General features: G+C 44.0%; 1 protein-coding gene across 1 annotated transcript in view; it reads right to left on the reverse strand.

Moving 5' to 3' along the window:
- Positions 1–856: 856 nt before the first annotated feature.
- Positions 857–13,364, reverse strand: part of Usp39 (ubiquitin specific peptidase 39) — a 29,256-nt gene continuing 16,748 nt past the window's right edge. The window contains exons 8-13 of the mRNA XM_041644008.1: positions 13,257–13,324; positions 12,373–12,561; positions 9,227–9,369; positions 3,786–3,921; positions 1,817–1,903; positions 857–1,307 (exon numbers count right to left, since the gene is read on the reverse strand). Of these exons, the coding sequence (XP_041499942.1) occupies positions 1,260–1,307; positions 1,817–1,903; positions 3,786–3,921; positions 9,227–9,369; positions 12,373–12,561; positions 13,257–13,324 (671 nt within the window). The 3' untranslated portion in view covers positions 857–1,259. The remainder of the gene's footprint in view (positions 1,308–1,816; positions 1,904–3,785; positions 3,922–9,226; positions 9,370–12,372; positions 12,562–13,256; positions 13,325–13,364) is intronic.

A 13,364-nucleotide genomic window follows, 5' to 3' on the forward strand; every position in this document is an offset into this window, starting at 1 on the left:
GGGATGTGTGGTGTTAGAACTTTCTAGGTGTCCCCTCTCTCAGAGTGGCAAACAGAGTCACAGGCACAGCTGAAATGGCCTAGGGAAGAGGTGAACAGTGAGAGGAGGGGCCTGAGACATTCCAGCTTCTATCATCTGTAAAACAATACATCAAACAAAACATGGGCCACAGCTGCAGAAGCACCCCAGTTCAGACCCGCTGAAGGGGAGTGACAGCCTATAATCCCAGCACTCCAAAGGTGGAGACGGGAAGATGGTAAATTAGAGGCCAACTGGGTTACAGAGCAAGACTGTCAGGAGGGAGGGAGGGAGGGAGGGAGGGAGGGAGGGAGGGGACAAATTCAAAGAGAAGCTGCCATAATCCGCTGACTGCTCCTGCTGCAGTGCCTTTCCCACATCTTAGACTTGCTTCAGTGCTCCTGCCAGAGCTCAAATCCTCCAGGTTATTGAGTCAATGACTGAGCTTGGTAGAAGATGCTTCTACCCAATTCCTTGGCCAGTCAATCTCTGCTCTGGCTCCCCATTGGCCTGGCTAAGACCTGCTCAGAACTGCACTGCTGTAAGCAGCGCTTTCTAGTTCTTTCATCTCTGCCTTCCAAAGCGGCATTGCAGTCTGAAATTGCCTACCTTTAGCCTTCTAGTTAGACACAAGAGTTTATCATTTTTAGTGAATATTTTGTTACTTAGAGACAAATGTACTCCAAATGACATACCACCCACAAGCTGATAGGAAGAGAAAAGAATGATGCCCACGAGATGACAGTCTGCGTGGCAGAAAGGGCAGAAAGAGTGTAAGTTACAAAGGAAAATAAACCTCTTCTCAAGCCTAAATGAGGTATATAAAACAAAAGGCTGGTTTAAAAACAGGAGGCTATTTAATCCATTCCAAAAGTTCCATAGGAGAGAAGGAACTATAGGAAAACCATCTACCTATGACAGACAGAAAGATGCTGTTAGCTTCATGTTCACTCGTAGAATCTCAAGACTTGATGTTTCCAAGGAATTATCTGTTCTCTGATACTTGCAGCAATTCAAGTAAGGCATCCATCTGTAGGAGTTCTGCCTGCTGGCGCTGAAAGGGAAGGAGTATCACCTGCAATGTGCTGATCAGAGAACCACTGGACAGCACAGGACAGCACAGGCAGACCCATAGAAACTGAGCTGGGGCAGGAATCTTCAGTCAGCCCATGTGAAGTTACAGCTTCAGTATTTTCATTTAACATCTTCAGCCCTTGGGAGTAAAACCCCAGACAAGGTGTTCAAGCCCCCTGCTGGTTGGTTTCATCATTATCCCGCCTCTTCCAAATCTGTCAGAAATGAAAACAATGATGAGCTCCGCAGTCGGCCATCATGTAACTATTCTCTGCCAGGCAGCAAGCAGCAGGCTGCCCCGCCCTGCCCGCTGTCACACACGCTGCCTTCCCCACTAATGACGCACACTCCCCACCACAGTCCCTTCCATCCCATTCACGTTTCCACACACCCTCAACTTTTGTTCATTCTTTTCTTTATTCTTTTTCAGATTCATTTATTATTTAATGTGTATGGATGTCTTGTCTACACTTATGTATGCACCATGTGCATGCCTGGTATGCTCAAATGTCAAAAGACAGCTCTGGATCTCCTGGGACTAAGTTACAGATCTCTGCTAAACTCAAAAGGCCACAAACACACTTGCTGACTTACAGGCTTCTGTACTTTTCCTTTCTGAAAATCTGTTTAACTTCTGGGGTCACATAATCTGGTCCCCTTGCACTCCTGAAGCACCCAGATCTGTAATCAAGACTCTACATCAATTCTACTGGGCCACACCCACCTGAATGTAGGCCTCGGACAATGTGATCATCTGGGGCAGGATGTCAGTCACCTGGAGGTCTTGTAATTCATACCACTTGCCGGTTCCCTGCAAAAGCATGAAAGGTTGGGTTAATCTGCTCTCCAAAAACAGAGGTGTGAAAATGATCACAGCCCAGGATGGCCACTAAACATCAACAAGAGTCAAAACCTTGGCTAGACCTGAGTCAATAAACAGTTCTGATAACCTCAATTCCTGTCAAGGCGTCTTTGAAATACAATGGAGTACCAAACATTTTGCATCCCCCCCGTGTGTGTGTATGTGTGTGTAGGGTGTGTGTGTGTGTGTGTGTGTGTGTGTGTAGGGTGTCCTCACATAGTCCAGTCTAACATCAGATTTTCTCTTTAACCAAGGAAGGTTCTGAACTTCTGACTCTCCTGCTTCTATCTCAAGAGTGTTGGCACTATAGGTGGGCACCACCACACCCAGTTCATGTGGTGTCTGGAATCAAACTTTTGTTTGTTTTGTTCATGCTAGACACCCTGTCACATGAGCTAAATCCCCAGACCCACTTAAGGGGAACTGATATAGGTGGCCACTTACAAGAAAAAGAGAATGCCCTCCAATCTCAAATGTCTTTTTCCTGTCCAAAAATGGTAAATTAGACAAATCTGCTAGAAAGTACATAAAGCTGGCTGCTAAGAACATATAAATGAACATTCCCCTCCTCCATACCCTCAACCCAGAGACAGGAGCAACAAAGAAAAAGGTAAGACACCTTGGTGGACACTGCCCATCACCTAGAGTTTACCTGCAAACCAATGTCGCCAACATAGCCAAACTACCTCACAGCATGCTACCATGAAAAGACCTAACACATGAAAGAACTGTTGTAACAGGACACAGGTGTTGACAGACTGCAGATACCACAAGTTCAGAGTATAGGACTACAGAGAAAATGTGGGCCTATATAAGCAAGTTCACTTCTGGTTCTAAGACTAATTAAGCATGGTTTTGAGGCCAAATATCTTAGTACAAATCCCAATGTTACTGACTTCAGATAAATTCTCAGACTATAAGTCTAGGTTTCCTCATGTGTGAGGGATGTGCTTTAAGGACAGTAAACCATTAGTCCCAGACAATAACCTACATTAAAATTCTGCATTTAAACATATATTGTGTGCTTTTGTTTTCAGCTTTAGATACACTCTTAAAATGTGTTAGCTCAGCTAGGCATGGCAGTAATACCTCCGATCCTAGTACTTGGGAGGCTAATGGCAGAAGAACTGCCACAAGTTCTCAGTCAGTCTGGGCTATGCCTACATTCCAGGTCAGCCTGGGCTACAGTATGAGACCCTGTCTTAAAAACAATCATGACATTCCAGGACAGGCTCCAAAACCACAGAGAAACCCTGTCTCGAAAAAACCAAAAAAAAAAAAAACAATCATGACAAAGTAAGGAGTCTCTAAACCAATGCTTCTCAAACATTAATCTCATGCATATCAAAGGGTCTTGTTAAATAATGAAGAGCTGATGCAATGTGTCCCAGGGGGCTGAAATTCTGCTGTCCTAAGGAGCCCTCTGATGGCACCACAGCTCCTGGGGCTGGTGGGGCTCTGACCCTGAACAGAGGTTCTCAATCCTGACTGGCTAGGAGAACCTACCAGGGAACTTTAGAACACTCAACACCTCATTCTGCACCCACACACTGTAAAGCAGAGTCTCGTAATTAACCTTGATGCCAATCACTGAGATGGGCTCAGCACCGCAGGATCTGCAGCTGCATTCACAGCCTCTACTCCAATTGAAAATTAATGTCTACCGTAACCGGGCTGAGGTACCTCCCAGTGGTGTCTAACATTAAGACAAAACTAAAACCATCCAGTACATAGAGTTCTGAAGCCAGGCCCAGAAAGGGCAAACCCAAACACACCACAGGAACAACGCCTATTTTGCAGCTCTGTCCCAGGCCAGTCAGAGGCCACTCACATGATGAAGCACGTGGATCCTATATGAGCCCTCAGAGGGCTTGCCATCATGCACAATGTTGGCGATGAGATCATAAGTGGTGTTCTTGTGCACTGCTTGGACTTCTTCAGACAAGTATTCTCTTAGATCCACATTTCTGGAGATAAAGAGAAACAACAGAACATCAGACCACAGCTGTGAGGTTAGGGAAAGGCCCCTTACGAATGATGCACAGAGCTGTTGACTGCTACTGTAGAGTCCTAGTTCTGAAAAGGTTTGTAGTGCCACAACAGTTCCAGGGTGTTGAATTCACATTTTCCAACAGTGAAAAACACCCCTTAGAAGCATGTCTGGAGGCAAGGGTTTGAGTGGGAATCGTGGCTGTTACCAGACAGCTGTGAATTTAAGTCTTTTATAGAAGGATCGTAGCTCCACTGCCTCCCCTGATGGTGATGAGCTGAGGCAGCAGGGCCTGCCCACAGGCTAGGAGCGTACCTGGCTGCTCCAGGATCCAGGCAGCAGCTGCCCTTTGCCTGAGACGCCCTATGGAAGAAGACTGACCACATGATGTGTCACTGTAACCACCTCAATCTGAAAACTAGGCAACCATCAGCTTTCTTATTTTCAAGACTCTTTTTTCATTTTTTTTTCTCAGTGAAGTTAGAGGCAAAATCATTACAAGTAACCCAGCTGCCGTAGGTAGCAAAGGTATAAAAGGGGAATTTATTTGAAGGTTTCTAGACTAGAAACCAGCACTGAAGAAAAAAATGGGTCCAGAGAGCTAGCTGTCTTCTGATCTCTGTATGTGTGGTGTATGAACTTGTGTGCACATGCAGATGGCTGTGAACGCCTGGAGAGGTGAGAGACCAATACCTGGTGTCTTCCTCAATTACTTTAGTCCTTATTTTTGAGGCAGGGTCTCCACTGAACCTAGGGTTCAAAGACATTCTGAGCTACAAAGTGATTCGGGTCAACTTGGTCCACAGACTGACACTCTGCCTGTTTTTGAAGGAAAAAACAACCAAAAAACCTTGGGGGCTGGAAAGAGACTGCTCAGCAGTTAAGACTGGCTGCTAGAGGACCCAGGTTCAATGCCCAGCACCCACAAGGTGACTCACAACCACCTGTACTGTAGCTTCAATTCCAAGGGATCCAATATCAAAAACATCTGATTTTCTAAGGCACCAGACACACATATGATGTGCAGACAAACATGCTGACAAAAACACCCACACACATAAAATAAATAAATCTTAAAAAACAGCCAGGCGATGGTGGTACACACCTTTAATCCCAGCACTGGGGAGGCAGAGACAGGGAAGATCTCTGTGAGTTCGAGGCCAGCCTGGTCTACAGAGCTAGTTCCAGGACAAGCTCCAAAGCTACAGAGAAACCCTATCTCGAAAAAACAAAAAACAAAACAAAACCTCTGCCTCTACCAGACGCAGAGACATATATCTTTAGTTCCTCAGGAGACAGGTAGGAGGATGTCTTTGAGTTCAAAGCCAACCTGGCCTATATACTGATATCCAGAATAGCTTTGTAGAGACCCTGTCTCAGAAACAAAACAAAACAAAACAAACAAAAGGTTTTTTAAAAAAATTAAAAAACAGGAAAATGGATCAATTAGTAAAGTGCTCACCATGCAAGCCTGGTGGCCTGAGTGTGACCCCTGGGACTCAAATAGTGGAAGAAGAAAAATAAATTCCATACATCATCTTCAAACCTCCAGAAATATGCTGAGGCTCATCAACCCCATGTATGAGTGCACACACATACACAAAATAAAGATAACGTAATTTTTTAAAATGAAATTGTCTTTGAGTTCTGGTCTATTAGACCTGTTTTATAACTTCTCCAGAGCAAGCTTTCTAAAGGGCAAGCTACCCAAGTCCCAACTGCCAAATGTACAAATGCAGCTGCTAAGAGGAGAAACCCACTCCAGGCCTCAGAGAAAAGGCAGCAGGGTAAGGAGTTTCTGCAGGATTGAAGAAGCACCATCATCCACACAGTGGCCTCTTTGCGACTGAAGCTCTTTCTTATCAGGAACACACTGTCCACTCACAAGAGACTAGCTCTGACCTAAAGCTTTGGTTGGTGGGATTTCAAAAGCAGTGCTTCTGAAGTCTCATTCAAGAGATGAGACAGGTGGCTTCTGTATTCCCCACCTGTCACACAAACAAGACAGTGACAGAAAACAGGAAGACAAACCTGGGGAAAAAGAAGGAGCTGGAGAGATGGCTTAGAGGTTAAGAGCCTGGCTGCTCTTTCAAAGAACCCAGGTTCAGTTCTCTATACCTACATGGTTCACAACCATCTGTAACTCGAGTTCCAGAGGATCCAGTGTCCTCTTCTGACCTCCATGGGCTCTATATGAACATGGCAAACAGACACACATGCAGGTAAGACACTCATAAACATTAAAAAAAAAAATTTAAAGAAATATTCTTTTAAAAAAGAAAAAAGAAAATTCTCTTGTATTCCTCATTTAGAAATTCTCCTGCATGGCATCTGTCACAGACTCACAGTCCTAGTTTCTGAGGAGGCTGAGCTGAGGGCACAGTTCAGCAAAGGCCAGGTTTGAGTTTCATAGCAAGATCCTGTCTCCAAAAATTAGATAAAATTTAGATAAAGCTCAGTGATACAGTGCTTGCCCAGCACCTAGGATGCCTGGTTCTGCCTCTAGTAATTAAGAAAAGATACCCCAGGGCACCTCTCTCTTCTCACCACCTACTGCCGCAGGTTCTCAGGGAAGACAGAATCCATTAGAAAAACAAAACAAGCCCTACACTGGGAGGACCCTTAGGGCTCATCCACTCTAAATCCCACAGCCCAGAGTGCACTTTACCCACTAAGCCATCTGCCCAGCTAATCCCTTCTTCAGACTCACACAGAACCAAGAACTGGACATCTTTCCACAGGAGAAAAGTGGCAGTCCTGGTAGTTGAGGGACTGAAAAAGAAAGGCGATGAGGGGAAAAGGAGACCAGGAGATGAGCATCTGCCCACCATAACCCTGAACTCCTCAGCTATTTTAAACTACAAAGACAGCCCGGTGGTGGTGGCGCACACGCCTTTAATCCCAGCACTCTGGAGGCGAGGCAGACGGATCTCTGGGAGTTCAAGGCCAGCCTGGTCTATAAGAGGTAGTTCCGGGACAGGCACCAAAGCTACAGAGAAACCTTGTCTCGAAAAACCAAAGAAAAAAAAAAAAAGAAAAACAAAACTACAAAGACTTAAAGTATGAAATCCAAAGACTACAAGAAACAAACAAAAGTGTAAAACTTCCCTGTCAACAGGAAAACTGGACATATTCTAGATATTCAAGTTAAACACAGGCCAAACCAAAGCCCTCCCCTGCCATCTGTGTTGGACACTATGCTTCCTCCAACCTCAGTACCCACTGACACACTTTTCAGCCTGCCACGAGGCTTCCCCACATTCTCAGAGACCTTCTTCAGACCATGTAAAACACTGTCTCTTAGTGGTAGAGAGATGGCTCAGCAGGGAAAAGCACCGGCTCCTCTTCCAGAGGACTACAGTTTGATTCCTGGAACCCACATGGGTGCTCACAAGTGGCTGTAACTCCAGTTCCAGGGAATTTGATCCTTTTGGCCTCTGTGGACACCAGGAATGCACAAGATACAGACATACATGCAGGCAAAATAGCTATACACATAAAATAATTTTTAAAATTTAATTTAAAAAACTAAGAACATTGGCTTTTCAGACCATAACCAATTGTATGAATTAGAGGTCTTTCTAAAGACACTTCAGTCTTTCTGAATTAGGAGTCAACGAAAAATATCAGGTACCCTTTCAGTTCATTCAAACAAATCATGAAGACTTAAGTCGGGTAGTGGTGGCGTATACCTTTAATTCCAGCACTCAGGAGGCAGAAGCAGGTGGATCTCTATGAGTTCAAGACTAGCCTGGTCTACAAGAGCTAGTTCCAGGACAGGTACCAAAGCTAAACAGAGAAACCCTGTCTCAAAAAAACCAAAAAATCATGAAAACTCAACTGCAGAGTAAATTAAAAGGTCCCACATTAAAATTTGTAATTTATGACAGTGTGCTGTCACATGCTTGTAATTACAGAACTTGGAAGGTAGAATGTAGGAAAATCAAAAGTTCAAGGTCATCTTGGCTTAGAAAGTGACTTCAAAAACAGTCTGGACTACATGAGACCGTATCTCAAATAAGTAAGCAAATAAATAAATGGCTGTATCTAAGTTAAGTATCCTGCTGTGGAATAATCCTTCTATATACTGTATGATTATATGCCCCTGTGATTGGTTTAATAAACAAATTGACTGACCAATAGTTGAATAGGAAAGTTAGGCTAGAAAAGAAAATGCTGGGAGAAAAAAGGGTGGAGTCTGGAGTTGTCAACCAGACAAAGTGGGAGTAGGAGATGAATGTGCCATGCTAATAAAGGTGCCACCAATAAATAAATAAATAAAGGTGCCACCATGTGGCAGAGTGCAAATAAGAAATATGTGTTAACTTAAAATGTAAGAGTTAGTTGGTAATAAGCCTGAGCTACTAGCTGGGCACTCATTTTGTTTTGTTTTTCAATTTTTATTTAATATTATTTTAGGTGCATGGGTATGAAAATGTCAGATCTCCTGTAACTGGAGTTACAGACAGTTGTGAGCTGCCATGCAAGACTGAGAATTGAACCCAGGTCCTCTGGAAGAGCAACCAGTGCTCTTAACCCCTGAGCCATCTCTCCAGCTCCAGCCCAGCATTTGTAATTAATACAAGCTTCAGAGCAGCTGCGGGACAGAAAAACTATAACTACAATATCCGCCTTTGGGGACTCTGAAATATATACATCCTTCCAGCAAAATCATTAATTTCTCTGATGTAGGAAGCTGGTTCTTATAATCTTCAACCAAGTCAGTCCAAAAGGAACACTATGGAAAGATAATCCAGACTCACACTCAGATGGGACAGCCGTGGCCTTGGGAGGCTGATGGTGTGGGAGCTTTTATTGTCCATGTGTTGCTTTTATTGGTTAATGAATAAAGAACTGCTTTGAGCCTATAGCAGAGCAGGGCAAAATAGAGGTAGGCAGGGAAAACTAAACCGAATTCTGGGAGAAAGAAGGTAGAGTCAGAGAGAAGCCATGTAGCCCCGCAGGAGACAGACGCCGGAACTTTATCCAGTAAGCCACAGCCACGTGGTGTTACAGATTAATAGAAATGGGTTAAATCAGTATGTAAAAGCTAGCCGATAAGAAGTTTGACCTAATATGCCAAGCAGTGGTTTAATTAATAGTTTCTGGGTGATTATTTCTGGACTGAGCAGCCGGAACAAGCAAGCAGCTCCTACAACAGGCTCAGGCAGGAGTTTCAAGTGGTCAGGATCATCTGCCAAGTTGAAGGACAGTCATAAGACCCTGTCTCAAAAAGAGAAGGGGGAGGGGAACCCGCCAGAATGAAGTAGGGCAATACACACGTGATGGGAAAGTTGACAATTGTCGGATTCTTCTCCACAAAGAAGTTGTTCTTAGTAAATCTCTTGATGCAAAAGATTAGATATGGAGGCAGCTTGGTGAGCTGGAAGCGCTTCAGGAAATTCTCCTTGTAAGTCTTGTATTCCTAGAAAAACAGTTTCATGACATTAGTGCCAGCACTCAGAGTCAGCACTCAGTACAAAAGGAACTGAGCTTTTCTCTGTATCACACCTAAAATTTAGAAAATACTTAGTCCCAAAAATCACAAAAGAGGCTAAGATTAGCAATGGAGCAAACACAGAGTAAAATACAATGGACTACTTCAGCCAGTATAGGATCACACTGCTGAAACTAATACCATAGCTGTACAGGCTCAGGCAAACACGGAAAATAAAACCACCAAATAAAAACAACGGTTAAAAGCTGAATTACCACCAGAAAGATCTTACTTTACACCAGACAGCATGGTGGCACATGCGTTTAATCCCAGCACTCAAGAGACAGAAACAGGGGGATCTCTGTGAGTTCAAAGCCAGCCTGGTCTACAAAGCAAGTTCCAGGATAGGCTCCAAAGCTACAGAGAAACCCAGTCTTGAAAAACAAAAATGATCTTACTCAAAATGGGGAAATTTTTCTTGCCTTAGTAACAGTGAAGCACCCTCAGTATTCCAAAGGAGGTGGCTAACAACTTCTTCTATCCTTTCTGTCTTAAAGGCTCTAAGACCTGGGCTGGAGTAGCTCTGTGGTAAAAACCTGTACTCAGCGCACAGGAGGCACTGGTCTATCACAATCCCCAGCAACCGAAGCTCACATCTGAGAAGAAATCTCAGGGCTTGTGTAAGTAGTGTAGCAGGTCACATTTCCTGTGAGCTCATTCTACATGGCCTAAGAAGAAAGGGAAGGGCCAGGACCTGCCAACCCAAGGGGCTTAAAGCGAGTGAACATTAGTGGCTTCCCTTTTTCTTTTATGTGGATGGGTGTTCTGCCTATCTATGAACCCATGTGTGCCCAGAGAGGCCAGAAGAGCATGCCAATTCCCTGGTACTGAAGTTACAGATGGTTGTAAGGTACCACTTGCATGCTGGACTGAACCCAGTTTCTCTGCAAGGGCAACACTCTGAACTGCTGATCCATCTTTCCAGCCCTGAGAATAGTTTTTTCTTTCTTTCTTTTCTTTTCCTTTCTCTCTCTCTCTCTCTCTCTCTCTCTCTCGTTTTTTCTTTCTTTCTTTTCTTTTCCTTTCTCTCTCTCTCTCTCTCCTCCTCCTCCTCCTTCTTTTTCTTCTTCTTCCTCCTCCTCCTTCTCTTCCTCCCTCCCTCCTTCCCCCCCCCTTTGATTTTCAAGACACGGTTTCTCTGTATAACTATGGCTGTCCTGAAACTTATTCTGTAGCCCAGGCTGGCCTTGAACTAAGAGATCCACTTGTCTCTGCCTCCCTAGTGCTGGGGTTAAACATAAATTCTTATCCTTGTCTGGGAATATACCCAATAAAGCACTTACTTAGTATGCATGAGGTTGAGGCTCAAACCCCAGTAAAACCTAAGCTTACATTTAGTTAAGAGATAGGACTGAAAGACTAATCATAACCAGAAACAATCAGCCAAGGCTTCCATCTGAACTGACTGAGTTCTAAACGGAAAAACAGACCCCTTGAGATCCACAAATTGCTCAAGGAAATAGAAAATATTTTCAATTTAGAGAAAGAGAGAGAGAGAGAGAGAGAGAGATAGATATGTTGGGTGAAAGTGGATGTATACATGCTACATTTCATGTCTAGAGGCCAGAGGGCAATTTCCAGGAGTCTGTTTTTTCCTTCCACTGTGGGTTCCAGGGACTGAACTTAGGTTTCCAGACCTCCATGACAAGGGCTTTGACCTGCTGAGCCATCTCACTAACCCCAAGAAAATACTGATTTTAAATTAGAATATGCCTGCTTCAATACTATCTGGACAATGACCTTATTATAAAACAGCAAGTAAGAGACCCACTTCTGACACTGCATAGTGAGGGTCCTTACAGACCTGCTCCCCAGCAAACTGAGAGAAAGGTCATCTAGAAAATGAAGAAACTTTTTACAAAAGAAAGGGTTTGGGTACTTCTCCAAAATGTTAATAAGATAGCAAGGGAAATAAGAGTATGGGGTCTACACTGTCACTGCCAGCTCCGTAAGAAGGAAACGCCACTGCAAAAGAGTTCAAGGTTCTTTTCTCCCATCCCAGGAGTCCAGTTTCACTGGGTAGTGGTGCACACCTTTAATCCCAGCACTTGGGAGGCAGAGGCAAGTGAACCTCTGTGAGTTCAAGGCAAGCCTGGTCTATAGAGTGAGTTCCAGGACAGCAAAGAACACCCTACCTCAGGGGAAAATAAAAAAAAGTCCAACAATTTGATACTGAGACTGAATTAACAGTAAGTACTTTTATTATTAACAAAAAAATAAAAGCAAAATAGACAAATTAAAAATAATTGTTGGACGGCCGGCAGTGGTGGCGCATGCCTTTAATCCCAGCACTTGGGAAGCAGAGGCAGGCGGATCTCTGTGAGTTTGAGGCCAGCCTGGTCTACAAGAGCTAGTTCCAGGACAGGAACCAAAAAAAGCTACAAGAAACCCTGTCTCAAAAAATCAAAAAAAAAATAATAATAATAATAATTGTTGGAGCTGGAAGTGGTGGCCAGCACTTGGGTGGAGGAAGGAGAATCAAGAATTCAAGGCTGGTTCTGGCTGCACAGCAAGTTCTAGGCTAAGCTGGCTAGACGAGACCTTACCTCAAGAAACACAACAAAATAAAAATTCTCTTTTTAAAGATGAAATTTCTGTATTTCTTGAGTTTCCAAACATCTGAATCTCCCACTTTTCTTTACTGTTCTCAGAGGCAGGCAGGAGCCATGTAAGAAGGGCTACAAAGTTAAGAGTTAAACACCAGAGAGGCTGGGAGACTTGAAAAAGACAGTACATTCAGAGTAAGACTATGATATTTATGCGTTGATTCTGAAATAGAAAAAGACACAGAGTCTAGGGAGTAACTTGTCTGTAGAGCACTTGCCTTCTACTTCCAAAGCCCTGTTGTCAACACTGAAAAAAAGGGGTGCTGGTGATGATAAAGTTAAAATACAAACCGAGAAAACAGGGCAAGGGTGGCAATGTGGCTACCTTCTCAGTGATGCCGTTGAACTTGGCCAGGATGTTGAAGAGCGGCACCTGGGGGATAATGAGCTGCTCCTTCTCATCCTTATAGAGTGGGGCGGTGGGAAGGTCCAGTGTCAGGTACATGAACGTGGACTCTACCATCGTCTCTTGGTACTCATCATTATGGAGCAGCTGTTCTTTCTCTTCCGCTGGCTGGAAATGAATAAGAAGACGAAAGAGGAAAGGAGTGAACAGCAGAAAGCAAACCCACAGAGACATGATGCTCATTCACATCTTCCCTAGTCCAGAGCCCAGGCACCTGTATGCAGAACCACCTGACAGTATTCATTCAAAAACTGATGGCATGTGTGTGCATGCATGTGGTCATCCAACTAGAAAGGCGATCGATCGCTGACAGAAGGAGACCTTTAGGGGAAAGAGTGGGAAAGGGAATACAAGGGACATGAAGCAAGAGGAGGAACTGATGTGGAAAGAAACCTGCCAGGAAGAGAGCACTGGGAATAGAGCAGGGCAACAGAAGAGAGGGTTAATGAGAACTAAGTGTAATGGCACATGGATTTGAAGACACCACTCAAACCCATTCCCTTGTAGACCAACTCTTAAAGAAAACACTAATCCTATTTGAAAGGGTTTTACTTATATACCCTACTATTTAAAAAAGTTCTCAAGCTCAGCTGAACCACTCAGCAGTCAAACCACTTCAACCAAGACTACGAGCTACCAACTCTGAAGTTCACAGTACAAGACCACTATGGGCACAGAACTGCCCTACAGCAGGTGCTTTGTCAACTTCTTTGTGGGGCACATTCTGTCTATTCTCTAAGCTCCGGGTTCCCTAGGCCCCCAGGTAACATATATCAGGCTAGAATTCTGTTCTGGACACTCACCAGATCAGGATGAGGAAGCTTTTTAGTGAAGATTCTCATTGACCCCTGGAAAACATCAGTCACAATAGCTGTCAAACAAGAAGCAAAATACAAAGTTTGTGAGGCCAG

This window comes from Microtus oregoni, unplaced genomic scaffold (genome assembly GCF_018167655.1).
Source record: "Microtus oregoni isolate MIOR12 unplaced genomic scaffold, Mior012 000002F_ref0000024, whole genome shotgun sequence".
In the NCBI taxonomy this organism is placed as follows: Eukaryota; Metazoa; Chordata; class Mammalia; order Rodentia; family Cricetidae; genus Microtus; species Microtus oregoni.